Source organism: Melospiza melodia, chromosome 17, assembly GCF_035770615.1.
Source record: "Melospiza melodia melodia isolate bMelMel2 chromosome 17, bMelMel2.pri, whole genome shotgun sequence".
Taxonomy (NCBI): domain Eukaryota; kingdom Metazoa; phylum Chordata; class Aves; order Passeriformes; family Passerellidae; genus Melospiza; species Melospiza melodia.
The window spans coordinates 10991308-11019228 of NC_086210.1; the positions used below are offsets into that span (position 1 = coordinate 10991308).

Genomic DNA, 27921 nt, shown 5'->3' on the forward strand with positions numbered 1-27921 from the left:
ATGCCGCTGGCTGAAGGGACGCCAGGGCCGCTGAGGGGCCGTGGGCTCGCCCAGAGGGACACGGCAGGGCCGGGCCGCTCCCCGCTGCGCCGCCGCCGCCCGCTCCTCTCAGCCGCGGGCGGCAACTGGAACCCGCTGGGGCCGCCCCGCGGGGTCGGGCGCCGGGCGGCCTTCCAGAAACCCTGGGGGAGCTGCCCCGGGGCTGCCCTGCGCTCATACACACCGAGGAGAATGCGGCAGCGTTGGCACAGCGCCACGGAGTGTTTCACTTTGCCGGGGGTGAAGCTGCAGTAGCCTAGAGGGACAGAACTTCCTAACACAGGAATGCTGGAATTACCTGGTGCCACCAGTAGGGCACAGAGTGAACATTTGGGCTTTAAAGTTCAGGCAATCACTGGTTTGTGAGAATAATGAAATCGGAGGTGATCAGTTGAGTAGTGGATATTTGAGCAGGAAGATTTGAGGTGATCTCTAGGGGAAAAACGTACTTTTGGGGCAAAGTATGATTAATTTCTAGAGGTCACATAGAGATAATGTTGTGACAAAACCTGAGGTAAATGTTAGGGGAAAGACAGAAAATGTTCTGTCTTTCTAGGGGTAAAATCTCAGGTTCTCTGACTTTCCACTGTTATAAATAAGTGTGGAGAGCATTATTAATAATTGGTTAGCTGAGAAAGGCCACACTGACATAATGCCGCTGGTTAAACTGAAGGAGAAAAGTCAGCAGTCAGCAAGCTAAAAGGAAGAGTCAGCAGCGACCTTGCTGCAACATGAGGATAGGGAGTTGAGATTAGCCCTGAATACATCCTAAGAATATGTAGAAAGTATCAAAAGTAGAACCATAGGAATGTAGAAGTAGGCGTAGGTGCTGATATGCAAGCTGACCAATCCTGAGCTCAACTTTTGCAATATGTATGAAGCTCATTATTAACTGTATTTAACCCGCCGTACTGATCAATAAAATCGAGCCTGTGATGATCAAAATGATGTCCTGGTTCCCTTCCGTCGACAAATGGTGGAGAATGCGGGCATAACCGAATCTCTGCCCTTTTTCTCGGATTAAAAGAAAAAGGGATTACGCCACGGTCCGGAAGTTGGGTTTGGGTCCTTGCAGCTGGGACGGTGCCGGAATTTGAAGCACCCTTAAGGTTCACAACGGTGACTTAAGCCAATACGTGTCGCAGGAGCCTGGAGAGCTGCAACAGCGCGCGCTGATTAATAGGTATGGATAGGCAAGCGGCATATGATTTATTTACCGCCTATTTAGAGCGGCGTGGGATAAAAGGGATAGATTTAAAAAAGGAGTTACCAGGGTTATTAGCTTATGGCCATGCTAAGGGTATCTTTTCTAATCCTCATACAGTTCATGAGTTATCAGAGTGGAGAAAGTTTGGGGAAATATTGTGGGATACAGTACTAGATGATGATAAGTCAGCAAAGAAATTCGGGAAGTTATGGCGGGTGGTGTATAACACGTTACTTCAGCAGGTCTCTGAGAGAAAGGCAGCAGAAAGGGCAACAGAAGCTCATAAGAGGAATATAGGGTATGGTCGTGAAGATGATCCCCTGGCACCCTCTGTAACTAAGGTACTTATGCCTAAGAGTCCCCAGCAAAGTGGTGTGGAGGATTTCTCTATAGGCGCAGTGGAACCGTCTGCACCTTTCCTGTCAGAGGGGGAGGGCGAGTCGGATGGTGGGGGGAGGGGCAAGCCAGCTTCGCCTCCGCCGCCAGCCTTGCCTCCGCCGCTTCCCCTCAATGAGCCGGCTCCGGTTACAGCTTCGGTGGGGGAGGGGCCCATTTCCCCGCCCGAGGCGGCTCCAGCGGGGGGGCTGGTCCCCCCCCGCAGGCAGGCTCTGCTTGAGCCGGCTCCGGTTTCACTGTCAGCTCCAGCGGGGGAGGGGGGGCTCCCGCTTCCCCCGCGCGAGCCAGCCCCTGCTTCACTGCCCCCCCCGCGCGAAACCTCGGTGTCTGCACCGAAGCGCCAGCAGCATAGCACCCTTAAAGGGCCAGATCCCATCCCAGGGGCACACCGTGATCCATGGGGGGAGATGGCTAAACAGAGGAGGGAAGCTTGGGCTGCTTTGGCGAAAGAAGTAATGCAAATGGGGGATGGTGAGGCGGTGGAAATAGCTTCTAGTCTTGCATGTCCAGTTACATACACACCACAGTATGATGCACAGGGGAACCTTACGCATAATATAGCAGAATATACTCCCTTAGATTGGAAGCTGTTAACTCAGCTACGTTCTACGGTTAGTCAGTTTGGAGTAAAAAGTGAACCTGTTAAGCAAATGTTAGATTATCTTTTTAATACTCAGGTTTTATGTCCTAATGATTTAAGAGGAATAGTTCGGTTGATATTTACTCAGCATCAGCAGTTATTATTTAATGCCCATTGGCACGCGTTGGTAAATGAATCGGTTGCTGTACAACGAGCCCAGGGAGACCCATTACATGGGGTGACAGTAGAGGAGCTGATGGGCTTAGGGGCATATTTGCGTACAGAGGCACAGATGATATCGGGAGCTGATAAACTTAGAGAGTCTATGAGGTTGGTGCGTGCTGCAATAGATATGGTTAAAGAGCCAGGAGGGTTACCGGCTTATATGGGTATTAAGCAAGGAAGGGAAGAATCATTTGGAAATTTTATAGATAGAGCAGCTACTGCTATAGATCGGGCTGGTATGGCAGATTACATGAAGGGGGCGCTATTGAAGCAGTGTGCCTTGCAAAATAGCAATCCAGCAACCCAGAGAGTGTTAGCTACTTTAGGGGCAAATTGGACTATTGAGGAAGCATTAGAGCGAATGGCATTAATGCCAACAGCTTCACAGGCATTTATAGCAGAAGCCTTAAAGGAATTAGGATTGGGGTTGCAAAAGCAAGCAGAGTCCACCCAAAATCAGGTGCTAGCTGCTCTTGCTCCTCTCCGAAATGGCTCTCTGGCATTCACTCAAGGGGGCTCGAAGCCATTCCTCAAGTGTTACCGATGCGGCAACGAAGGACATACACGCCGAACGTGCCGAGCAAATGGGGTATGGTGTCAACACTGTCGATCCAGCTCCCACAACACTACGGCTTGTAGGCGCCGGTCGGGAAACCATTTGCAGAGCGCGAATCATGGGGGCCGCGCCCAGACACAAGTTGCCGCCGTGACATCGGAGACACCAACAGCTGCCGTGACATCGCTGCCACCTCCTGTCTGCAACCCGCAACAACCGGGAGCCTCGGCTTGGACTTATCAGCAGCAGTAGACGTCACACTAATGACGAACCGGCCTGAGAGGATACCCACTGGAATAAAGGGTCCTCTTATACTAAATGGACAAACATGTGGAGCATTATTGCTGGGACGTTCCTCTATAACTATGTTGGGATTATTTGTTTTGCCTGGTGTTATCGATGCGGACTTTACAGGGGAAATACAAATTATGGCTTACACCCTTTATCCTCCGATTAAAATTACAAAAGGACAACGCATTGCACAATTGGTACCACTGTCACAAATGACATCAGGAATACAATCGTTTACTGGGCAAGCACGGGATGAAAAAGGTTTTGGCTCTACCGGTGTTACACTTTTAACTGTGGATTTACAAAATAGACCAAAACAAAAGGTTGAAATTACCTATGGGCATCAAAGCATAACCCTTTATGGATTATTGGATACAGGAGCAGATACTAGCATCATTTCTCCAGAAGCCTGGCCACAACATTGGCCTCTATTTCCTTCATCAAACATGCTCACAGGAGTAGGAGGATTTACATTGGCAAGCAGGTCGCCGTCTTTGTCTGTGTGCATTGAGAATCAACAAATATCTGCTGTGTTTTCAATTGTTCAACTGCCTCCTACAGTTTCCTGTTTAATTGGAAGGGACATTTTAACACAATTGGGAGTGGTGTTAACTAATCAGCACCCTTTGGGGTAATTGCCATTGCTTGGACTTTCCCCATTCCACTCACCTGGAAAACGGATACACCGGTGATGGTTAAGCAATGGCCATTAAAAGGGGAGAGTCTTATGCATGCCCATGAATTGGTACAGGAACAATATACAAAGGGACACCTGCGACTGTCCACAAGCCCTTGGAATACACCTATTTTTGTAATCAAAAAGAAATCAGGGAAATATCGTTTGATACATGATTTGAGGGCTGTAAATGACCAAATGGAACCAATGGGGGCCTTACAGCCTGGTCTTCCAAATCCAGCTATGATTCCAGAACACTGGCCACTTTTAATTATTGACCTAAAGGATTGTTTTTTCACTATTGGCCTGCATCCTGATGACATGAAGAGATTTGCTTTTACTTTACCAGCAATAAATCGTGGGGAACCAGATAAAAGATTTGAATGGACATCTCTTCCGCAGGGCATGCGCAACTCTCCCACTTTATGTCAGCTTTATGTTGATGCAGCATTACAGCCACTACGTCGTAAATGGCCAGCAACTATAATATATCATTACATGGACGATATTTTGTTTGCACAGCAACAGCCATTCTCCTCTTTACAGATTAACACCATTAAAAATACTCTTGCTGCATATTCACTTGTTATTGCTGCAGAGAAAATTCAGACTACAAAGCCCTGGAAATATTTGGGATGGACTTTGACGGATCAAATAGTGATACCACAAAAATTGGAATTACAATTGGACATTAAAACTCTACATGATGCACAGAAGTTGCTGGGAGACTTACAGTGGCTGAAGCCTATTGTGGGAGTACCAAATCACTTATTAGAAGCCCTACGACCTTTGTTAAAAGGTGTGGACCCTACTACTCCTGTACACCTGACAAAGGAGCATCATCTTGCTTTGCAGCAAATTAGTAACTGTGTACAGCAAGGGTATGTGTCTCGTCGACAACTCGACCACCCCATTGACCTTACTATTTGGAATAGCCCCTGCCACTTGCTTGGTGCTCTCTCTCAGTTGCAAAAGAAAACGGGGGAGATACGGGTGTTGGAATGGTTATCACCACCACTACAGCATAAGAAAACAATATCTTCAAAAATTGAACAATTGGCTGCATTAATCAAAAAGGGGCGTCTCAGAATTCTTGAAGTGGATGGTAGAGAACCTGCTACTATTAGATTACCTATGGAAAAAGAAACCTTGGACTGGTACTTGATAAATTCAAAGAATTTACAAGAAGCATTATTGATGTCACCTGCTAAAGTAGAGACTAGTAAATTAGTGCCTAGAGTTTTGCAATGGATGACAGAATGGAACTGGATTACTCGACCTTTGAGAGAAGAAAACCCCATAGAAGGAGCTATTACAGTTTTTACAGATGCAGGAAAGAAATCAAGGCGTGCTGCTGTCACCTGGCAAGAAAAAGGACAATGGAAGCATCAACTCCTCACAGCAGACCCTGCAGATAGCTTACAAACTTTGGAATTGTTAGCAGTAGTATGGGCGGTGTCCAACTTACAGGAGCCTTTAAATGTGGTCACAGACTCTATGTATGTTGCAGGAGTAGTCAAACGAATAGAGGAAGCAGCAATTAAGGAAGTGAACAATAAACGATTGTATGAGTTACTGATACAGTTAAGGAAGGCTTTACGAGAAAGAAATGCAGCATATTCTGTGATTCATATCAGGAGCCATAAGTGGTCTGAAGGTTTAGGAGAAGGGAATGAACGTGCAGATAAATTGGTTACCCTACCCATTGATAATTCTTGTCCTATTGACAAGCACACATTGGCCAGAGAAGCACATAGTAGATATCATCAAAATGCAAGAGGTTTGGCAAAACACTTTGAGCTGAGTTTGTCAGAAGCTAAGGCCATTGTCAGAGCATGTCCAACATGTAGTTATCATAATGGTGGGATAGGTCTAGGCATCGGGGTTAATCCTCGAGGTTTAAAAATAAATGAGATATGGCAAATGGATGTTACACACGTAGCTAGATTCGGTAAAGTCAAGCATGTGCACGTCACCATAGACACATATAGTCATTACATATGGGCTACGGCTCAGGCAGGACAGAAAGCTATACAGGTTATCAGACATCTGTTAAGTTGTTTCGCTGTTATGGGAGTTCCAAAGAGTATCAAAACAGATAATGGTCGAGGTTATGTAAGTGCTAGGGTCCGGAAATTTTTGAATCAGTGGTTTGTTAAGCACGTGACAGGTATTCCACACTCTTCTACTGGACAGGCAATAGTGGAAAGAGCAAACGGTACCCTTAAGCAGTATATTGAAAAACATCAAGATTTGACAGATCCACAAGCATGTTTGGCTAAGGTTTTGTATGTGATTAATCATTTATGCATTTTTGGGGAAGATGATACCCCCCCTGCAATTAAACATCATCCGAGGTCAGGTCAGGAAAATACTAAGGAAGCAGAGGTCTGGGTTAAGTATAAGAACCCAAGTACAGGATTATGGGAAAAACCTGCAAAGGTATTATATTGGGGTCGGGGGTATCTTTGTGTTTCCTCACCTACAGGGCCTTTGTGGGTGCCTGCTAAGTGGACTAAACCTGTTTTTGATGCAGCCTCTGGTGGATCGCCTTACGGAGGAGGACAAGGAGCGACTGGGGAAGAAACTGCTTCTAGTCCTACAACCACTACTGTTTCAATTGAAGGGGTACTCGGAAGCGGTGGACAGAGCACTGACACGCCACTACCGGACGGCCCAGGAGTTGATTGGTTTCATTGACTCATTATCAACTTTTCACTTAACAGATCCAGCGAAACTACATTGCCTTGACTGTCACAATTCACATTGTGCTGCCTGGATAGCTCTACGTTGTGGGGGTTGTAAAAGAACTTTTTGGATAGAACAATCATTATTACGGGATTTGTGGTGTCATACCTGTAAACACGAGCACACGTGGGGTAAAAGCTGGCAAGATGAATTAAGGAGACAAACGGGGCAAAACGCATATATAGCTTTAAATCTTTATGAGTCTCCTGAACAGAAGGTTCTTGCTTATTATCAATGGGAAATACAATGTATTGTAAATAGAATTAAGGTTCAAAGTAAATCACGTATAGTTTCTATAAGGTGTAGGAAATTAGTGCCTTTAACACAGCATTCAGTTGTAGGACCCTTCCAAGGGGATCCTGATAGAGCATTAGATTGCTGCGTTGATAAGTTGCAAAAATTAAGTTTGAAAGTGGCAGGACCAGTGAAATTAGGAGCAGCAAGATTGAAGATAGATAAGAAGAAGAAGGCAAAAAGGGGAACGGTCTCATTTGAATAGGGGTATCAGTGATTGCTAATTAATTTTCTATGATTAGAACAATTTTGCTGTTGTGGGACCCTCGGGAGGATATAGTTGTTGAGGAGGATAACGAACAAGAACTACGATTACGAAATAAGATACACCTTGTGTTAAAGAAAGACCTTGAGCTGTTAGCCTCATATAGTAAAAAGGCTGAAGAGGCTTTGCGATCACCACCATTGAATTGGTTGCTTTGGGTTGAAGATACACAATTTTATACTGGTCCTTACTTACATTCGCTTCCTTGTTATGTTTGCAAAAGGGATAAAGATAAATGCTATGCATGGGTAGCTTTGCATTGTGCAGATTGTAATCAGGTTTATTGGTATTCACAGAAGTCATTGGGATATTTATGGTGTACATCTTGTTTTGGAAAGTGGATTCGAAATCATATCTGGGTTAGAGCTCTTGAACAAAGTACTGGCCTGCCAGGACGGACAGGATTACAGCTCTTTGAGAGTGCAGAACAAGTGGTTATAGCATATCTTAGGTGGAAGTTACAGGAAAACCTTAGAATATTTGAAATTACTAAAGCCTCACGCATCATAGCAGCTCGCTGCAAAGCTGATTTGCCTTCAAACTTACCTCGTGCTATACCTGTGAGCAAGGATGCTGATTTAGAATTAGATCAGTATATTCAAGAATTGACTCAGCCTCACAATAGACAATCTAGCAAACCAGGGAAAAGACAGCGAAGAAAGAAAAAACAAAGTAAGCAGAAAGAAAAATGAGGTTTGTTTTTGTTATACTGCTCAATGCTGTAGCAAGTGAGGCAGTAGGAGTAACACACTTTAGTCAACCAAGGGAAAATTTATGGGTAACGCTTGCTAATCAAACTAACCAATCATCACTTTGTCTTAGTCTTGGAGGAGTCACTAACCCATTTCGAACATGCCTGGTGGGACTTCCGGTGTGGTCTCCTGGAGAATTTTGTAGTTTGATAAACAATCAAACCTTATGTATGTCTAACATGTCAAACATCACATTGCCAGTGCAACAAGGGTATACTGCAGGTCAGAGTGATGGCTATCGTCAATGCTTACTAATCCAATCACTTAACACCTCTTTGCACTCTCCTCCTGAGGAATTGGATCTTTTTGGAAGTACAAATGCCAGCATATCTAACACTACAGCTGGTGGATGGTTTAGCTTCAAACTTTCGGGTGCTCAGAATTTAAACCAACCTAAAGAAACATGGGCCACCCTAGATTCATCCCTGAATGTGAGTGAATTCTCTCCACAGCATTACAGTCAATGTAACGGCACAAATATCACAGCACCAATGAAATTACCCACAGGAATATTTTTGATTTGTGGAGACAGGGCATGGAATGGTATACCAGCTAAACCACAGGGTGGACCCTGTTTTTTGGGAAAATTGTCATTGTTTCATCCTAATGTGTCCTTGCTAATGCAGCTGAGTCAGAATTCAAACAGGAAAAAACGTAGCATACATGACTTAGACTGCAGCAAGATAGGAGATCCACGATTTTGGGGCACATTCAAGCAGGTGGTAGTTTCAACTATCTTACCAGGAGGATCTGCCAATAAAGCCATGAATTTAGCAAAACAATTAGGATGCTGGGCAAAGAATGAGCTGAACAAGACATCACAAATTCTAGACATGCTAACTGCAGATGTGCAAAGTGTTAACCATGCTGTTTTGCAAAATAGAGCTGCTGTAGATTTTTTGCTCTTAGCACAAGGGCATGGATGTGAGGAGTTCGAGGGAATGTGTTGCATGAATCTGTCTGATCATTCAGTGTCCATTCACACTAAGATAAAAGAGTTACAACAGGGACTTCACAAACTTAAAGAAGAAGACGGTTTAGGAATTGACGAATGGCTTAAAGGCCTGGGACTCGGACCGTGGCTGAGGAACCTTGTGATCTATGCTATAGGATTGCCGGGTGTAATTTTACTGTTTTTGCTTATCTTGCCTTGTATCTTTAACTGTATCCAAAACATGGTCAGCCGTACAATAGCAAAAACATGGCAAACTAATCTCCTTGCACAAGAAGAAAACGGGGGAAATGTGGAGAGCATTATTAATAATTGGTTAGCTGAGAAAGGCCACACTGACATAATGCCGCTGGTTAAACTGAAGGAGAAAAGTCAGCAGTCAGCAAGCTAAAAGGAAGAGTCAGCAGCGACCTTGCTGCAACATGAGGATAGGGAGTTGAGATTAGCCCTGAATACATCCTAAGAATATGTAGAAAGTATCAAAAGTAGAACCATAGGAATGTAGAAGTAGGCGTAGGTGCTGATATGCAAGCTGACCAATCCTGAGCTCAACTTTTGCAATATGTATGAAGCTCATTATTAACTGTATTTAACCCGCCGTACTGATCAATAAAATCGAGCCTGTGATGATCAAAATGATGTCCTGGTTCCCTTCCGTCGACAAATAAGAAGCTTGACTAGGCCAATATTCAAGCAGCAATCAAATTATTAATTATTTTGGTAAAGTATGCACAATACAGCACTGGGTACAGTGGGGGAAGTTTTCCCTCCAGCTGCACACCGATAGTTGTGGCTTACAGGTATTTATAGGGGTACTCATAAGCTTTCTCAGCAGTTTCTATTCCAAATTTTTACTCATCAGCATTTTCTCTTCCCAATTTTTACATCACAATTCTATATTCTATTGTGATTTAGTTTTTCTTAGGATGTATCCTACAAAAGGAGTATCCCAGGTGGTGGAGGGTCCAACTTCTGACCAAAGAAAGAAGTCTCCCAGCCGGTGGGGTCCAGATTCCAGACATGGCTTTACCTTTTGATTGTGTTATGTTTGCCCAATTATCCCATCATTAAAAAAAACCCAAACAATATTAAAAGTAGTAACAATTTTAATTGAATAATTAAAATGAAAAATATAAAATTGGATACAATATAATTTGATTAAAATAAGGGATAATTTGGTTCCAATAATAGCGCATAAGCAAGAGATGCCGTGGGGTACGGAGTGCAGGGTTCAACGACCCTTGCCACTTCACGTACAAGCTTGCCAAGTGAAAATCACCCCTTATATGCCATATGTCAATGCCATCTCCTCCTATTTTTGGTTCGTCACTTTTCTGTCTCCGCCTTTATTACCACCTTTACCACGCATGCGCCACCACTCGGTTTGGTGGTCGCACAAGTCTTTGGGGGTCGTCACTGATGAAGGCCCTGTCCTTTAATTCACCTTTGGGCTACACATGCGCACCAAGCCAGTACAATGTAAGCCAAGACTAAAGTATCACTGCATCTACATATCAAAGCAATAAGTCCCTTATAATTAGCATTTTCTTGGACCCAACCAGGTTCTTGGTCATTTTTAGCAACTGTATCTTCAGCTTCTTTCCTGTAGTCCTTGAGAACATCTGCTGGAAAAAGGGGGGTGGAGCCCCTCCTCTCCCTCTCCTCTTTGGCATTACTATTTTTGACTTATTTTATTATTTCCAGATATTAGTTACTGTATCAATATTGATTACTGTTTCAATTTTTATCAGCACGAATCATACCTATTTATCACAATTGCAAGGACTATAAATCTCATAACAGTGATGTGCAGCTTCCCTTGGTCGAAATTATTAGTCCTTGAGTTGATGTTCATATTCCTTTCTCAAGCTGCTTTTCACTGTCTGGTCCAGGCGTGAGATAAGCGTGTTTCCTTTTTATACATTCTAAAGCTATAGTTTCAAAGATCCATACTACAAGCAATATTGTAAAATTATACTTCAAACGGTTATTATTGCAAAACTCTTTAAGGCTTAGCTACAAACAGAAAGTTCCTGTCAAAAAGCAACATGCTCAAAGCTTTAATTCAAAGGCTCCTGAATCACCTTAAGACTTATAAAAGTTAATTGCGAACAAAGGATAGGTTCAAAGGCCTTTTTCCAAGCTTTACTTTCCTCAGTTATTATTAGAATTCATCTTTATAAGTGTCCCATGGTCGGTTTCCACACATATCACAATCACAAATACACGCGTTCCCTGTATGTACCTGACATGAAACACAGCTTTGCATTTCACAAAAGGAGAGAAAGGAGAGCGATTTAGAAAGATGCATCATCAATTGCCTAAATTGTTTATCATCTCGCAGTTCTGCACTTTCTGGGGAGCCTGATTTTACACCAAAGACCTGGGGAACAATTCCCAGACACTGGGAAAATCCGAGGTCGTCCATCCCCTCAGAGATGAGGTCTCCAAATTTGCCCCAAAAGTAAATCCAGCTTTTATAGGCCAAAAAGAGCAAGTCCAAGTGTCCTGATGATATTTTCAGCCCAGAAATCCCTGCAGCTGATGGCACACTTCACAATCAGCAGGGGACACAGCTAGGCCAAAGCCCAGACCTCTGCTGGGAGCCTTTCTCCTCAAATACCCCTCAAACGAGCCTCCATGCAAGTCAGTTGGGAAAGTTTCTTCAAATGAGACATTGCTGGCACATAACTACACAGGGTAAAGTGAAAGATTCTAAAGCAGCTGCTCTGGAGTCAAAGAGGCAGCACTAAGAGTCCTTGTCATCTCTTTGGAGCTAAATCACACTTTGGAGGATTTGAAGGAGTTTGGAACAAGCTAGAGAGCAGACCTCTGAATTTTTTAGATGATGCCATTGCTTTTTCTTCTCTTCTACATAGACAGAAAGGGTGAGTTTGGCTCACATCTCCCCCACATGGCTCACAGGGCCGCAGGACTTGTAGTTACAAGAGCTTTGAAGGATTTCTTCGGCAAGAAGACACAGCCAACAAGGATATTTGTGGTTTGGACCCAATCTCCAATATTTCGTCTTATGGACTCATGCTCTCGGGGTCTCTAGCTGATCAGAGTGACCCGAAGATAAGTTAGCCCAGCGGTCGAAGAAGGAGTCAGAGCTCTTCATTTCTCGGTCTCCAGGTTGTTTATTGTACCTTATCTATAAAATTCTTTCTCCTGTCCAGCCGAAGTCTTCTCAACAAGACAGTCTAAGGCACTCTGCCTCCCCCGGGGCGGTGTTATTTTTTTATACTAAAAACAACTACGTGTACAATATTTGCAGTTACTTTCCAGTACCTATCATCTACGTTAGACAGTCAGCTTCTACTCTAAACCAGCCTAAAAGTGCCAACATCAGAAGATGGAGGCCAAGAAGAAGACGGAGAAAGGCTGGACATGCCCAGACTCCTCCATCTTCCCTCCTGAAGCCCCATTCTAAAATGCCCCAAAATGTATTTTTCCACTCTGTGATAAATTCACTATCATTCTGCTTAAACTTTTGTGGCTTGTCATTCTTCCTACAAGGTTGGTAATTGTTTTTTCCAAAAGCTAAATCAAAGGCACAGGGATCTTGGGCTCTGTGCCAAGGCCTCTGAGCCCTCTGACAGGCTCTCCAGTCCTGCAGGGCAGCCAGAGGAATTTCCTGGGTTCCCACATCCTGCTACAGTGTAAGCCTCCTTAGCCAATCATGCTATGACACACAAACCTACAGCACTGCATCCTAAACTTCTTGTTTACCATTGGAACTGATTTGATTTTTTCTGGATCCTGAACTCTAAAACTCTAAACTTTCCTCCACTTCAACTTTCCTCCCCGTGTCTCTGCTATAAACAAGAAATCTGCATTCTCGCTTCTAGCACCTAAGTTTGGAAGCCCTTCCCAAGGTCTCAGACCAAATCCTGTGTTTAATTCTAAGCTTTGCTGACAAGACCAAAGGTCTGAGATTTCCCTGCATTTGGGTTTCCAACAACACCGATGCTGTTGGTTGCAGAGTGCCCAGGATGCGTCTTGCAAGTCAACTCTGGCAGGAACAAGACGGTTGCCAGGGCGCTGCTTGTGGCCTCTGACAGCCCATTGCTCAGGGCTTGGCAGTGCCCCAGCCCCTCAGGGGCTGCCCCAGCCCGGCCAAGCTGCCCAGCAGCAGCCCCGCAGCCCCACAGCAGCTCCAGAGCAGCCCCATCCAGAGGCACCTGGGAGCCCTCAGCAAGGCAGCCAGCAGCACACGGGAAAGATGACACGGACGGTCCTTCCTGCCTGGCACAGGGCTTGTGGCCATTGCCAGGCACCGCTCTGGCAGGGATCCCCGCAGCCCCGGCCCCTGCCCAGCCGCTCTGTCGGCAGCACAAAGGCTTCAGCAGAACCACCAGAGGCCAAGGGGCTTCTGGCCATTTTCCCTGCAGCACTGCATGCCTGTGCAGCTGGCTGAGCACATGCATCTTTTCCCCTCCTCCCCTTTGCCCTGCGGACCCTAGTCAGCAAAGAAATCTCCTTAGAGTCTGTATATTATAACACATTCTATATTTTTCTTATTTATCTCTATTATAACACATTCTATATTTATGTATACAAAGGATAAGAAATGCAACGAAAGGGAAAAAAATCTTAAAGAAAAGGAAAATCCCCGCTGGCTCAGGTTGCCCCAGCAAAGAGAGCCTCCCGGATCAGCTCTCTACAGAGCTCCAGCAGTGCAGCCAGCTGAGCCGCGACAGACAAGGCTGAGTCATTGTTATGAATAAGAAGCTTGACTAGGCCAATATTCAAGCAGCAATCAATTTATTGTTTAATATGGTAAAGTATGAGCAATACAGTGCTGGGTACAGTGGGAGATGTTTTCCCTCCAACTGCACACTGATAATTGATGGTTATAGGTATTTATAGGGGTACTCATCAGTTTTTTTCAGCAGTTTCTATTTCTAATCTTTTACTCATCAGCAATTTTTATTGGAAAATATTACATCACAATTCTAAACACTATTGTGATTTTAATTTCTCAGGATGTATCTCAAAGGAGTATCCCCAGATGGTGACGGTCCAGTTTCTGAAAGAAGAAAGACGAATCCCATCTGGTGGGGTCCAGCTCCCCAGATGTGGGTCCACCTTTTAATTGCAGAGACTCTAAATCTCGTAACAGTGATGTCCAGCTTCCCTTTGGTCAAAACTATAAATCCTTGAGGTGATGTTCATTTTCCTTTCTCAAGCTCTTTTTCTCTGCTTCAATAAGGCATGAGATAAGCATATTTCCTTTATATATATTCAAAGCCATAGTTTCAAGGATACAAGTAATATTCTAAAATTATCCTTCAAAAGGTTATTATTGCAGAGCTTTCTATGGATTAAATGCAAGCAAAAAGCAACATCTTTAACACCTTAATTCCAATGCTCCTAAATCAACTAGGGTTAATTGCAAACAAAAGATAGGTTCGAAGGCCTTTTTCCATGCTTTATTTTCCTCAGTTATTATTAGAATTCACAGCTCTCTCATTGTCAATGTCCACACATTTCGCATTCGCAAGTACATAGTTTGCCTGTTTGTACCTGACACGAAACACAGCTTTGCATCTCACATAATTGAAAGTAAGGGTATTCTTCTTTAATTTCATGCAACTATATTTAGTGATATTAGTGGTTTGAGCATTGCTGTACATCCTCCCAACGAGAAATTATCTGGTTCCACCATGTGGACTCAGGAGAATGTAACAGCTCCATCTTTTCAGGGAGGAGGCAGCACTAGGACCACAGTGATTGTTTCACACAGTAGACCGGAGCACACAGTTTGCTCCAGCTCGGAGCATGGGCTCATCCCAGCCTAAGAACTCCTGAAGGCTAAATGATTAGAAATAGCATTACCACAGGATCTATGATGGCTATCATGAGATAATCATCACACGTCTGGATTTTTAAGACACGGAGCATAGTCTGGTGCTTTCCAGTCCCTGGTGACATGACCTAATAGCAACAAGCGCCTGGAGCTGCACTAGTGCAGCACTCTGTGCTGGGGGAAGGAGGCACTGCTGGGCTGGGAGAGCACACAATTGGCAGCCCATGGCTGTGATTTACACAAAGCTGTTTGTGTCTTGTAAATAGATTTCTTTTCCTTCAGTGGTAGGGAGCCAGGAGATGCATTAGTCAGCAGCAGAACAGAGAACATCTTGGTGCAGATCCAGGAGCAGGGGAAGGACAAGCCTTCCAGCACAGGGTACTTACATGGCTTTTGAAATGAAGAGCTGCAGCAAATGTGGAAGGGTAAATAAGGCCAGGAAATCTTTTGCTGCATGAATGAACTCCCTGCTATTTATGATGCAGAGTTTCCAGGGATGTTGCTTTGGAGCTGGGCTCCTGCTGGGCAAATGATTCTTCCCAAACTGAGGTGGGTGCCATGTTATCATTCCCTGGCTCTACCTGTCCCTATCTGGCTGCTCCTCAAAGCTCTGGCTTCAGCCCAATCTTCTGCCTGCTGAGTAGCAAGGTTTAAATGGTCCTTATCATTCAAATGACTTGACTTCAAAATGAAATGATTTGATTATTTTAACAACTGATTAAATCAGCTCCCTCTGCTCTAACGGTGTTGGTGTCTGGGAACAATGCAGCCAAGACTGAGATGCTCAGTACAGGCTGCAAAACCTGCTGGAAATGCATGACAGTATTTAGGTTGTTTATGACACTCCCCTCCCATTTCCTCATGCTGTTCCTGCACCTGTACTGGGTGGGCGAGGCTGTGCATGCCCTTTGAGCAGAGATGAACTTTTGGGGTCAGCTGCCTAATGGCCAGGAGGTGACAAACTGTTTGGGTCACTGGTGTCCTCTGCCTGCCCTGCAATTCATAGCCACCATTTCTCTCATCTCTTATTTCTTCTCCCTGGTACCTCTGCCACTACTTCAGCTTCTCAAACCTTTTTTCTGTTTCTCCTCCCCTCTGGAAGTTGCCGGATCTTCTCTTCTCTTCCCAAGGAAGTGATGTGGGCTCATTTTCCTTCTCCAGTCTTCACACCTGGTTTTTTTCTTCCATGTGCTGGAAGATGCATTGGCACATGGATGTGGAGAAAACATCAGAGAGTGAACCAAGTCATGTACACCAAGAGAGATTTGATTATGTTGTCACTGGGTTGTTTAGAATCATGGAATCAGAGAATCCTTAAAGTTGGGAAAGACCTTCACAAAAATCAATTCCAACCATCAAGCACCACCATCATTATGTTCACCACTAAACCACATCCCAAGTCCCGCGTCAATATGTCTTTTGAGCTCTTCCAGGGATGGTGATTCTACCAGTGCCCTGGGCAACCTGTTCCAATGCTTTACAACCTTTTCCAAGAAGAAATGTTCCCTAATTTCCAATCTAAACCTCTCCTGGTGCAAGTTGAGACCTTTTCCTTTTGTCCTGTCCCTGTTCCCATGGGAGCAGAGCCCCACCTGGCTCCACCCTCCTGTCAGGGACTTGTGGAGAGCCACGAGGCTCCCCCTGAGCCTCCTTTTCTCCAGGCTGAAACCTGGAGAAACTCAAACTCACAGTTTGAGTTTATTCAGAGGAACCAACAAATCTGTTTTAGGTACTGTTAAATGATGCTGGCTGCTCTTAGTAGTAAAAACCAGAAAACAAACGAGATATGCCCAGCAGCTCAGTGTGGTGAGTTGTGCTAGGGAAGAGCCCACTCCAGACTCCAACGGCACAAGCATCAGCACCAGATTCTGCCTGGGATAACCTCTGTGAATTCCTCCCTCAACTTATGCAGCTGAAATAATACCTGATCCACATGAACCAAATCTTGACAGTGGGTACATTTTTTCCCTACTGTTTCCAAACAAAAATCAAACATAAACAGTGAGAAATTATTTCATTTCTACTAATGAGTGGCAGCATGAGAACTCAGCAATATGTTAAGAGAAAATCTCCCTGGTACACTGACTTACACTTTTCCTGGAGTGAAGCAAGAACCCCTGTGATTGAAAAACTCCCTTTCCACACTCAGAGATTGTTTTTACAAAGTATTAAAAAAAAAGTATAATGTTCCAAACTTCAGCCAGGAAAGCAGCTGTAATAATTCTTCCCTAATGCCTCTGAAATTAAGCTACACTTAGCCTGATTTTTGTCAATTTGGAGTGCATGTATACACAATATTGCTAACATATACCTGCAGTAGATGTGTGCAGTGTGTGCTGCAGTGCCCAGCTGCTGGCTCTGTCACCCCAGAAACTGCTGCTCCATCCCCACGGGCTGCAGGCCCCCATGGGCAGGGCTGGGGCGTGGGGGCTGCTCCCCTGCACGGCCTCCCCTTCACATCCCTGCCAGAGCCATGGGCAGCTGCCTGTGGCCCCCGAGCGCGCTCAGGAACTGACCACTGCTGCTGGAGGCCTTGGTGCTGAGCCCCTGAATCATCTCTCACTCGGACATGCTCACAAACAAAGGAGGAACAGGGCCTCAGTGGCCCGAAGAGCTGCCCACAGAACCAGGAGGACCTGGACGAGTGGGATTACAGAAGTGGCGCGGGGAGAACATCCAGGCAGGCTGCCAGGGGCTGAGGCTGGGGCAATGGAAAATCTGCAGTGGGAAGGAAGCAACACAGCATCTGGGATTTTGAAACACAGCTAGAGTTTTCCTGTGCATTCTGACTATGAGTCACCAATGGTAGGCTGTGAAATTCCTAACACCTGTCTGGCCCTTGGGGCTGAGCTGTGGGATGAAGCTCTGGGAGGAGACCTGGGAGAGATCCTAGAGTGAGCCAGGGTCCCCCATGTCAGAGCAGAGCCCGGAACAGTGGGAAGGGATCCATGGCAGCCTCGCTCCCCCTCTGCCCTTTCCCCAAAATTGGCCAAAATACATCCTGAAGCACATTGTGAGAGAACTGCTCAAAGGGAATGGTGGGTGCATTTCCCTCAGCCTTGTCCTGGGACTCAGCAGCCAAGGGCTCTGGCTGCACGTCTGGACACGCCGAGCCCGGAACAGCGGGAAGGGATCCATGGCAGCCTCGCTGCCCTGCTGCTGCTTCCATGCCCTGCAGGGCTGTTTCCCAGCCTGGCCTGGCTGCAGCTTCTCCCCAGCCTCTGCAGGAAAGCATTGGGCATCAGCTGCCACACAGCCCCAACTCACCAGGGATCCCCTGCATTTTCCCAGTCCCCAGTAATGTCCTGAGGTGTGGCTGCTTGGAGGAGGCAGGGTCATAGCCAGCCCCAATGGTTAGGGGGGATCAGGATTTTCCTGATCCTTACCCATGTCTTGGACAAGTATTGCGTCCTGAAGAAGCCACCTCCTGGATGTGCAGTGATTACATCTGATCCAGCTGTGCCTCCTCCTTTCTCAAGGGCTCGACAGAGAGGCTCTATGGAAGGTGGCATTTCCTGCAGGAAGGGAGGCGATGCCAGGCACAGCCACAGGAGGTAATTGCTGTGCCTCTGGGCCTGAGCCCTGCTGAGGCTTGAGCTGCCCTCTCTACTGCTTGGCACTGCGGGCACAGCCCAGACAAGATGGGCACAGCCCAGAGGAATTATCCCCAGCAGGCTTAGGGCACTCGGGTACTGAGCTGTCCTGCTGGGCTCCCTCCGTGGGAGACACGTCCCGAAACCTGGGAGCGGCTGCACGGGGTGCCCATGGTAGGGAAAGGGCAGAGGGGGAGAGCAAGGCTCCAGTGTGTCCTGAGAGGGCCTGGATACGTGCCTGTTGGCTGTGGGAGCTGTTCCATGGGCAGGTGGGCAAGCAGGAGGGAGGGACGGAGGTTGGGAGTGACAGCTGTGGCACTGCAGATTTCCCCAAGCATTTAGTGAGGCTTTCCTGTGTGGGAGGGAGAGAGCCCCAGGGCCCTGGGCTGCTCCAGCTGCCCCTCCAGGCATGTTGCACAGGACCTGCAAAGAGCGTGGAGAGTGACCAGGAGCCACAGGCTCCCACAGCCTTACCCCACCCCCTTGCAGTGCCCAATTCCCCAAGGCAGAAGGGGATCCCAGCACACCATGGAAATGGTTCTGTAGCATCTGTGCTCCCTTCTCGACTGGGATCATGACTTGGATTAGTTGGAAATGCTGGTGAATGGCGCTTTGAAGACCTTGCCAGATGTTGGAGACATGTTTTGAATGTACCTTTCCTGACAGAATAATCCATGTCGGTGTGGCAAGAGCTTACTCATGAGCCAGTTCCCTTAAGTTCCTCAGAAGGTTGATCAATTCTGGAAACCTTACCCTGCTCCCTTCTGGAGCCCTGAGGGATCCCACAGGATCGCTCTCAGTGGGAGGAAGGGGCATTTGGCTGCCCATCCTCCTCCCATGTGCAATGGCACTGTGTCCTTCTGTGTGCTCTGTGCAGCCACAGAGAAGAGCAGAGAGGGAAGGGGCTGGGCCCAGGGCTGTGCCTGGGGGCTGGGCCTTTCTCAGCTCCTTTGCCACCCCCAGGGAGCCTGAGCTGCTCCTGCTGCCACTGCCAAGCCCTGGCCCTGCCTGGGGCTGTGTTTGGAGCTGCTGGCAGCTCCAGGGAGTCCTTTCTGCCCCGACTGCCCCGCATGGGGCTCCTTCCTTCCCAGTGTGGGGCCACTGCAGGCACGAGGTCCCTCTGGCCCTGCTCCTGAGCAGAAGGCAGAGACAAGGGAGTGCCTTGGAGGGCACCAATCACCCAGGTGCCCTCACTGCCACTTGGGCCTGAAGGAGAATCTTCAGCAGTGCCATTGGAGCTGTTCTGTCCTGCCTTTCGTTGCAGCTGAGCCTGTTGCTAAAGGTGATCTGGCTTCCCAACCCACATTCAGGATTGAGTCTCTGGGAGATGGTGAGGGTACGTCAAGGCCTTTCCCCTGGGAGAGCTGCCAGCTCAGATCCCAAAGCTAGGCATGGGGGGCATCGCTGCAGGTGCCAGGACAGAGCCATGCACGTGTTTGCCCACGCCCTGCACAATCCACTCACAACTTCTGCACAGCACTGGCAGCTGTTTGGAGGAGGGTCCAGCCCAGCTGAAAAAGACCAGATGATTTTTTGATTACACCCGATTTTGCATAAGCATGATGTCCTGAACATGCCATTAAAGAAATGGAGAATTTTTCCATCTGTTAAGGTGTACTTTTTGTTTCTCAAGTGATGGGCCAAAAGGCAGGACAGAAGGAGGTGTTTCCCCAACGAAGCAGAGGCCGATTGGCAGCCCCTGCTGCAGGAAGGAAGGCCAAGCCAAACAAAGGCATGGGCACGGGCACAGGCTCAGCAGGGCTCAGCCCTTGGCAGGGCTGTGTGACAGCAGCTCTTCATCCAGGGCCTGCCCTTGCATGGCCCAGCAGCAGCCAAAGCTGGAGGCATCTCTGGAGGCCTTGAGGCCTCCGGAGCTCGTTCACAGCCCCGGGGAATGTGGACTTGTGCACCAACGTCTCTCCAGCTGCAGCTGCTCCGGAGCTGGCCATGAGTGCCCAGAGGCCCAAGGCACAGGAGCAGCCCCAAGCGGGAGCCCTGCCGCAAGCCCAGGGCCAGAGCCAGCCTTGGCTCCCGTCTGGGCAGGGGCTGCACTGGGTCCTGACTGGGCCTGACTCTGCGCCCTGTGGCTGGGGGAGCTGTCACAGGGCAGGGAGGGCCAGGGCTGGCAGTGGCTGCTCAGGGATGGGTTTGGCCCGTGTCCCTCCAAGCAGCGACTGCCCAAGAAGCTGCACAGCCCCCGGGCTCTCCTCCCGGCCTGCTGGGCTTTGTTGGGTGGCACAGCCTGCGCCAAGGGGCGGCAAGGTGCCTGCAGGCCCCATCTCTGGGGGAAACGGAAAACGTCCTGCCCGCATCCACCGTGCTGCCAGCTCCCCATTGCTCCCACAGGTGCAGCTGGAACCACAGCACATGTTTCCGATTCCCTGAAGGGCCTTGGAAGGGGTTTCTGTCAGGGAACAGGCTTCTGGCTAGGGTTACTGGCAGGCCTGCTTGTTTTGGAGCTTATCTTCATCTTATGCTCTGTCCAAATTTGGACTTGCTGGAAGAGAAAAGGGTGAGTGTTTAGTTCACCTTTCCCTCAAACAGCTTCTTTTGAAAGTCTACTGTACATAGGAAACATTCCCAGTGAGGCTGCAGTGTAGGTGTGGCCAGTCCTTGATGTTCCAAAGAACTCTGCTGAGGGTTCTGCTGCTGCCCAGAGCTTTCATTGGCCTCCTAATTGCTGGGCCTTGTCCGGGGGGGCCCACTGGGGCTGCAGCCAGTGCTGGCTCCCACTGAGGCTGCCTGGCCAAGAGCAGCCCCAGGGGCACAGGGCAGAGGCAAAGCTTGGTGGGGAGGAAAAGAGCAGGGATGAGATTGCCCTTGAACGGTAGGGGAAGGGAGAATGTCGCTTATCCGAGAGAGCCCCAAAGAGCGGCTGGAAGGGGTGCCGGCTGATCAAGGACCTCCGAGGAGCAGAGGGAGGGCGTATCAGCTGATGGAGTGTCCCAAGGAGCGGCTGGGGAGAGTGTGGGTGTCCGTGGGTGGGGAGGAGCGGCCGGAGCGCTTGCACAGTCCAGTCGTGGGGAGGCCGGCGGGGCCTGTTGGAGTAGGCTCAGCCTGGCCGGTGGGTATGGCTAACGCCGCCCGCCCGCAGGACCACGGCGCAGTTCCTGTTTGAGGCAGACCTGCACGGGCTGCTGAAGCTGGACACGCTGATCCTGAACGCGCTGCCTGCGCGATGGCAGCGCAAGGCCAAGGAGAGCGGCCCCGGGCCCAGCCCCGTCGGCGTGTCGCCCAGGAAGCCGGCCAATCGCTCCCACAGCTCCAGCAAGACGCCGTCCAAGACACCAGGTGAGCACCGGCCACCAGCGGCAGAGGTTGAGTGCGGGAGCCTCGCCCAGGCTGCTTGTCCGTAGCCACGGGGCTCTGGGCTCTCTGCCACGCTGCCCTACCGGCTGCTGCTCAGGCAGGAGGAGGTGGGCTGTGCTCCTGACAGCCACCCACCTCCTTGCCAGCATGAGGGGTAGAGCTCTGAGCACTGGGGCTGGCGAGCTGCTGTTCGCCCAGCTGAGCCTTGCTGGCACAGCTGTATGCTAGGACGAGTGTGGGCGGGAATTGTTGCACTAGACCCAAGGAGTTGCTCCACACAGTCCCTAACCAACTTGGTGGCAGGGAGGAAAATATAAGTTAGTTGTGACTGGGTGGCATGAGACCTCAGAGTCCTACTTGTCTGGTGGGTGTGATGTGGAAGTGTGTTGGGTTTGCTCCCATGAATGCTCTAATACAGGCTGTTAAATAGCTGTAAGACAATATTTTCATATGTGAATGCAGGTAAATCTGGATCCAAAATTCAAAGCACCCCCACAAAGGCTGGGGGGAATCGCTACATTCCCAACCACAGCACTCTGCAGATGGAGATGGCAAATTTCCTCCTAACTAAAGAGAATGACCCTGCTGAGGATTCCCCTACCAAGAAGGTGAGCGTGTTGCTAAGTTACAATTATTCCAACAACCGCTACTCCTTTCTGCCCCTTTACAGAGCAGTAAACTATAGGTTCTATCAAGTGGGCGCACAGGACTGACAAGTCCCAGCCATCACTACTTGCAGCTCTGGGCTTCAGGAGCTTAGGATGAGATTGAAGCTGTAGAGACTGCCATGCACTCTAAGCCTATGCTGCTTCTGGTAGCAAAATTTAGCTTTTGACTAATGAGGCTTTAAAATGTAGCAGGCAACAAAAACACAAAGCTGTAAGCCTATGCAAAGTGAAACTGCTGGTGGTAGCTATTCTAGGACAATGTCTCCACAGGGAACACTTCTGGAATGTTTTACACTGTGTTCTGAAATCTGTTTATGAAGCATTTGGTCGCTTTGTGGCTGTGGCTTTTCCCACTGGCAATAACACTGAATTTGCCATTGTGTGAAAAGTGAGCAGGACGATGTATGAAAGTCTGAGGAAAAACTCCTTTGACCTGCCCTGTGTGACTGACCCTTGCAGCACAGTCAAACATCTTCAGATTCTAAGAGAAGGGGACTTAGGTGTCTGTTTAAATTGCAGTGTGGGAATTGTTTTAAATGCATTGTACTGAGGGTGATTTGTCTCTGTAGGAGCAACAGAAAGCCTGGGCAGTGAATCTGAATGGTTTTGATGTAGAAGAGGCAAAGATCCTCCACCTCAGAGGAAAACCCCAGAATGCTCCAGAAGGTATGATATAGGCTCTGTGTGAGCTGAATCAGCAGGAGAGATCAGGTCAGGGGAACAGCAACACAAAGGCTCTGTGTGTGGTCACAAGAGAAATCAACTGGTTTCTGAGAGCTGTACTCTCAGGAGTACAGGCTGGAGTCTCCTTTCTTAAGGTTCCTGAGGTTGAGGGAGGGCATAACATTTACAGTGAATTTATTTAGGAGAGTTGCTATGACTGCCAGTTGGTCACCTGTTACAGGGCTTGCAAGGGTCTTCAGGGAGAAGAGAGAGACGAGAATCTTGACCTCATGTTCAGAAGGCTTGATTTATTATTCTATGATATATATTACATTGTTACTATACTAAAAGAAATAGAAGGAAAGTTCTCAGAAGCTAGCTAAGCTAAGAATAGAAAAAGAATGAATAAACAAAGGGCTGTGTCTCAGCAGAGGGTGAGACCCAGCTCTGCCGTTAGTGGTCAGTAAGTCCAAACATTCACCCAAGACCAATCTCGCATCCACCTGCTGCATTCCCCAGCAGCAGATAACCATTGTTTACATTTTGTTGCTGAGGCCACAGCTTCTCAGAAGGGGGGAAAATCCTAAAGAAAGGATTTTTATGAAAAGATGTCGGTGACAGTCACCTGTACTGCAGGTTCCAAACCTTCATGAAGTCTGTAAGAGCATCAAACTCTCTGCTGTGCATTTTCTAGCTTAAACTGCAACTAAATAGAATGGGATTCAAAAACCCAAGTGTTTGTTAAATTTGTTTCCATGAATGAGGAAATTGTAGCTCACCCCTGTTCAGCAGTTCATACTGCCAGTGATTTTAGTGCACTGCAGGCTTGTGAGTGTTTCTCTTAGGGCTTTATTTTCACTCCAAGGGATTCCTAGTTGGGTGAGCAGCACTCAGCTGGGAGGAAACTAACTCAGGTTAACAAACCTGTTCCCCTGCACACAGGCTATCAGAATAACATGAAAGTGCTCTACAGTCAGAAAATGGCACCTGGATTCAGCAGGAAGAATAGCAGATATATTCCCTCAAAGCCAGAACAGGTCTTGGATGCACCAGCGATCCGCAACAACTACTGTAAGTAGGCTACAGGGTTGAGTGCTGGGCATCCAGAACATTCTGCACTGGATTGCTGTTCCTAGGACAGTGTAACTGGGCTGTCTGTATTATTTTGTGTACCCAGGCTAGCACAGACCACTTCTGAGGTGTCCCTGTGTGGCCTTACAGGGACAGTGGTCTAGGGCACTGTGTAGATGCCTTGGAGCAGGGTACCTGGCCCCAGCAGCTGGGCATAGTGACACTCAGAAGGCTGCCCCTCACCTGTACGTGTGTGTGTGCACATGTGCACCCACACCTGCTGCAGCAGCACGGGTGAAGGGCATGCTCTCTAGCCAAGCATGGTGTGACCTGCATTGCTCTTTCAAAGTGTAGATCTGAGTCTCATAGACTGGAGCTCCCAGAACTTCCTGGCAGTGGCTCTGGACGACGCTGTTTATCTGTGGAATTACGGTACTAGGGAGATTATCCCCCTGCTGCAGACGGAGCATCCAGATGTTTACATTTCCTCTGTGTCATGGATTAAAGATGGAGACTACCTTGCTGTTGGCACAAGTAGTGCTGAGGTTCAGGTGAATGCAGGAGTAAAACTAGAGGCGTTTTCAAGGGATTGACAGAACTGTGGGGCCTGGGGACAAAACCTTGGTTGGCAGAGGAAGGATGCCATGCACCTGATTTGTCTTCCCTGGTGTGGGGTGGAACTGCCCAGTGTGCAAGGCAGGGTTTGGTTTGGGGGTTTTCTGATAAGCAGCGTTACCTTCTATGCTATAGTCATGAGATACACATTTTCTCTGTTCCCTTACTGAGAAAGCTGAATGCCAGAGCCTGTGCCAGAGGTTCCTAGGGCATAGAAACAGGATTGGGTTTCTTCTGAAGAACTTTTTGCTTTGCCTTTCCAGCTATTGTTGCATTTATGTTGTTGCATATCATATTTCTAGGGTCTCATACCTTCTGGGTGGTTTTCTCACAGCAGGTCTTCACAGCAGTGTTGTTGTTGCTTCTCAGCCAGGGCTCCTCTGCAGCCCTCCCTGAATGCCTCACCCCCTTTTATCCCAGCCACCTCCACGGGCTGCAGCTGCTGCCCAATCAAGGACATTGCAACTGCAGCCCATTTACAATAACTGGAATCAGGGCAGGGTCACTTATACAGTACAGAGATCTTTTACTGCAATACATATATTTCCTCAGGCCCCTATAAGCTATGGGACATTGAGCAGCAGAAACGTCTCCGAACCATGACCAGCCATTGCGCCCATGTGGGAACCCTCGGCTGGAACAGCTGCATCCTCTCCAGGTAAAGCAGTGGGTCAAGGGCAGTTTCCAGTTGTTGCAAACTCCTATCCCTCAATCTATGTGTGGCATGGGTTAGGGATGGCAGAGAGAAGTTTGTCCTGGCTTGGGATTCTTTCTCAGCCTTATCTGTTCGGGCTGTGAGGAGAAGGCCTCTTTCCTGTATTGCAATTTGTGCTGAAGCTGTGAAGAGCTTGTGTGGGTGTTTCACTCACACCAACAGACCTGTGTTGCTGGTAACACTGGTTGAAACCCAGTGGCAGGTATAGCAGTCTTGCAACAACAAAAATGGATTTGGGTGAAAATGTGCAGCCTGACCCTGCAAGCCTTCTCTTCTCTCTGCAGTGGTGCACAGACTGGGCACATCCATCACCACGATGTCCGAGTGGCTGAGCATCACGTGGCCACCCTTGCTGGCCACACACACGAGGTGTGCGGACTCAGATGGTCTCTGGATGGCCGCTACCTGGCCAGTGGTGGCAATGACAGTCTGGCGAACGTCTGGCCATGCACCCAAGGTGGGGGTGGCGACTCTGCTCCTGTACAGACCTTCACTCAGCACCATGGTGCTGTCAAGGTGAGCACAGAGCTGCCGCGGGTGGATATGTGTGTGCAAGGCAGGCATGCAGCACTGGCTGGGTGCAGGTTGCCTCTTGTATGTTTTAAAATGAACTCTCCTCTCTCAGGCTGTGGCGTGGTGCCCATGGCAGATGAATGTTCTAGCCACTGGAGGTGGCACTAGAGACAGACATATCCGCATCTGGAACGTGTGTTCTGGCGCCTGCCTCAGTGCTGTTGATACCCGTTCCCAGGTGAGAGATGAACATCAGCTTGGAGATAAACACCTTCTGGCAGCACACCTACACAGAGCTGCTGGCTCCTCAGGCCCAGAGGCACAGGGAAGGATGGGGACCATGCTCGCCTCTGAGTGGTGAGCATCAGCCCATGCACCTCGCCTCACCTGTGTTACTACCTCTTTGCAGGTGACTTCTATCCTATGGTCCACAAACTACAAGGAACTCATTTCAGCCCATGGCTTTGCACAGAATCAGCTGGTTATATGGAAGTATCCAATATTGACCAAGGCTGCAGAGCTGCAAGGTAGGTGGATGTTGTTATCTTGTTGCATTTCTAAAGTCCCATACTGTCGCAATCATATTTCTGAAAAGTCTGGTACCTTCTCGGTGATACTTCTTGGGGGCAGTTCTTCACAGCTCTGACTTCTTCTCCTGCTTGTTGCTCCTTCTTCGTCAGGGCTCCTTGTCAGCTCAGCTTGACTGGCCAAGCCCAGCCCCTTTTATCCCAGTTATCTTCACTAGCTACAGATGCAGCCCAATTAAGGACATTGCAGCTGCAGCCCATCAAAAACAACCAGGACTTATCAGGGCAAGGCCTATGTACAGATATTCAATATACAATACAGATATTTTACTAAGACTCCTACTATGTTCCCCCTTTTTGTTTACTTACAGATACTAAGACTCCTACTATAGGTGGACAGGGCCTGGGTGGGGGGCTGTTAGAGGTTGAGGACAGCTGCACTCCTTGGTTTGAGCCTGCAGCATCACTGATACAGGACAGTATCCAGGGCCATGCTGCTAGGAGTAAAGCATGCCCACGGGGCTGTGGAAGAGATACCATTGATCCAAGTGTATGGTTGGGGTCTGAAATCATGCTGCCACAGCCACTGGGGAGACAGCTATGCAAGCTGGCAGGGCTCATGGGAGCATACAGGAGTAAATGTGCATGTGCTGATCAGCTCAGCCCTGATTGCACATTCCTTCTCCTCCTAAGGTCATACTGATAGAATCTTGAACCTGACCATGAGTCCTGATGGTACATCAGTGGCCTCAGCAGCTGCTGATGAAACAGTGCAGGTCTGGTGCTGTTTTGAGATGGATCCCATAAAGAAGAAGGAGAAAGAGAAGGCAAACAGTGCCAAAAGCGGTATTCTTCACCAGAGCATCCGCTGAGAACACGGGATTGTTGTGGGGAGGGGAATATTTGGTTTTACACACTGTACAGTATTTTAAATGTTAATGAACTGCTTAACTTGACTTTTTCTTAATGGAGTCTGATGGAAGAAGAAGCCATGCCTCTTAAACCCAAGTCCTTCTCCCTGAGGCTGGGGATCTGGGCAAGGAGTGGAGACCTAGGTCTTAAGGGCCAGTTTAGAGGCCCCTGAGCTTAGCACAGCCTAGCAGAAGGATGCTGTGCAAGGGCTGTACTTCTGTTTCTGTCCCAGCTAAGATAGATATGCCACCTGCCCCATCTAGATGCTGACTACAAGCACAGCAGCTCCACCACAGGCTCAACTGAAAGCACAGCATGGCTGTGGCCTCAGTTTGTGTTGTCCTGGCCTGTCTCACAAGCCCAGGGACACCTTCCTATGGCTCTGCAGGCAGATCTCAGTTTGTCTTGTTAGCTACAGGCAGCCACCACTGCCTGCCTGTGGTGCTGGAGTAGAATAGCTGTTGGAAAAAAAAGGAGGGAGAGAAATATAGAGCAACAGCTGTAATCACCCCAAAGGCTGGAAAGGGGCTGGCTCTGGCATG

At 48.1% G+C, this 27921-nt stretch overlaps 1 protein-coding gene across 1 annotated transcript; it reads left to right on the forward strand.

Moving 5' to 3' along the window:
* On the forward strand, positions 1 to 27339 carry LOC134425973 (cell division cycle protein 20 homolog). The gene is made up of 11 exons (XM_063170971.1): positions 1 to 290; positions 21481 to 21677; positions 22158 to 22303; positions 22933 to 23029; positions 23969 to 24097; positions 24452 to 24648; positions 25276 to 25370; positions 25712 to 25943; positions 26053 to 26178; positions 26350 to 26467; positions 27161 to 27339. Exons 1-11 carry the CDS (start codon positions 1 to 3, stop codon positions 27337 to 27339), a joined length of 1806 nt encoding a protein of 601 aa, XP_063027041.1.
* The last annotated feature ends 582 nt before the right edge of the window (positions 27340 to 27921 follow it).

Bases quoted from the DNA above. Each gene is read 5' to 3' on its own strand.
- LOC134425973 (XM_063170971.1), top strand. From the start codon at position 1: ATGCCGCTGGCTGAAGGGACGCCAGGGCCGCTGAGGGGCCGTGGGCTC. The intron at 21,678-22,157 runs GTGAGCACCGGC...ATGTGAATGCAG, and splicing joins GACGCCGTCCAAGACACCAG to GTAAATCTGGATCCAAAATT. The intron at 25,371-25,711 runs GTAAAGCAGTGG...TTCTCTCTGCAG, and splicing joins AACAGCTGCATCCTCTCCAG to TGGTGCACAGACTGGGCACA.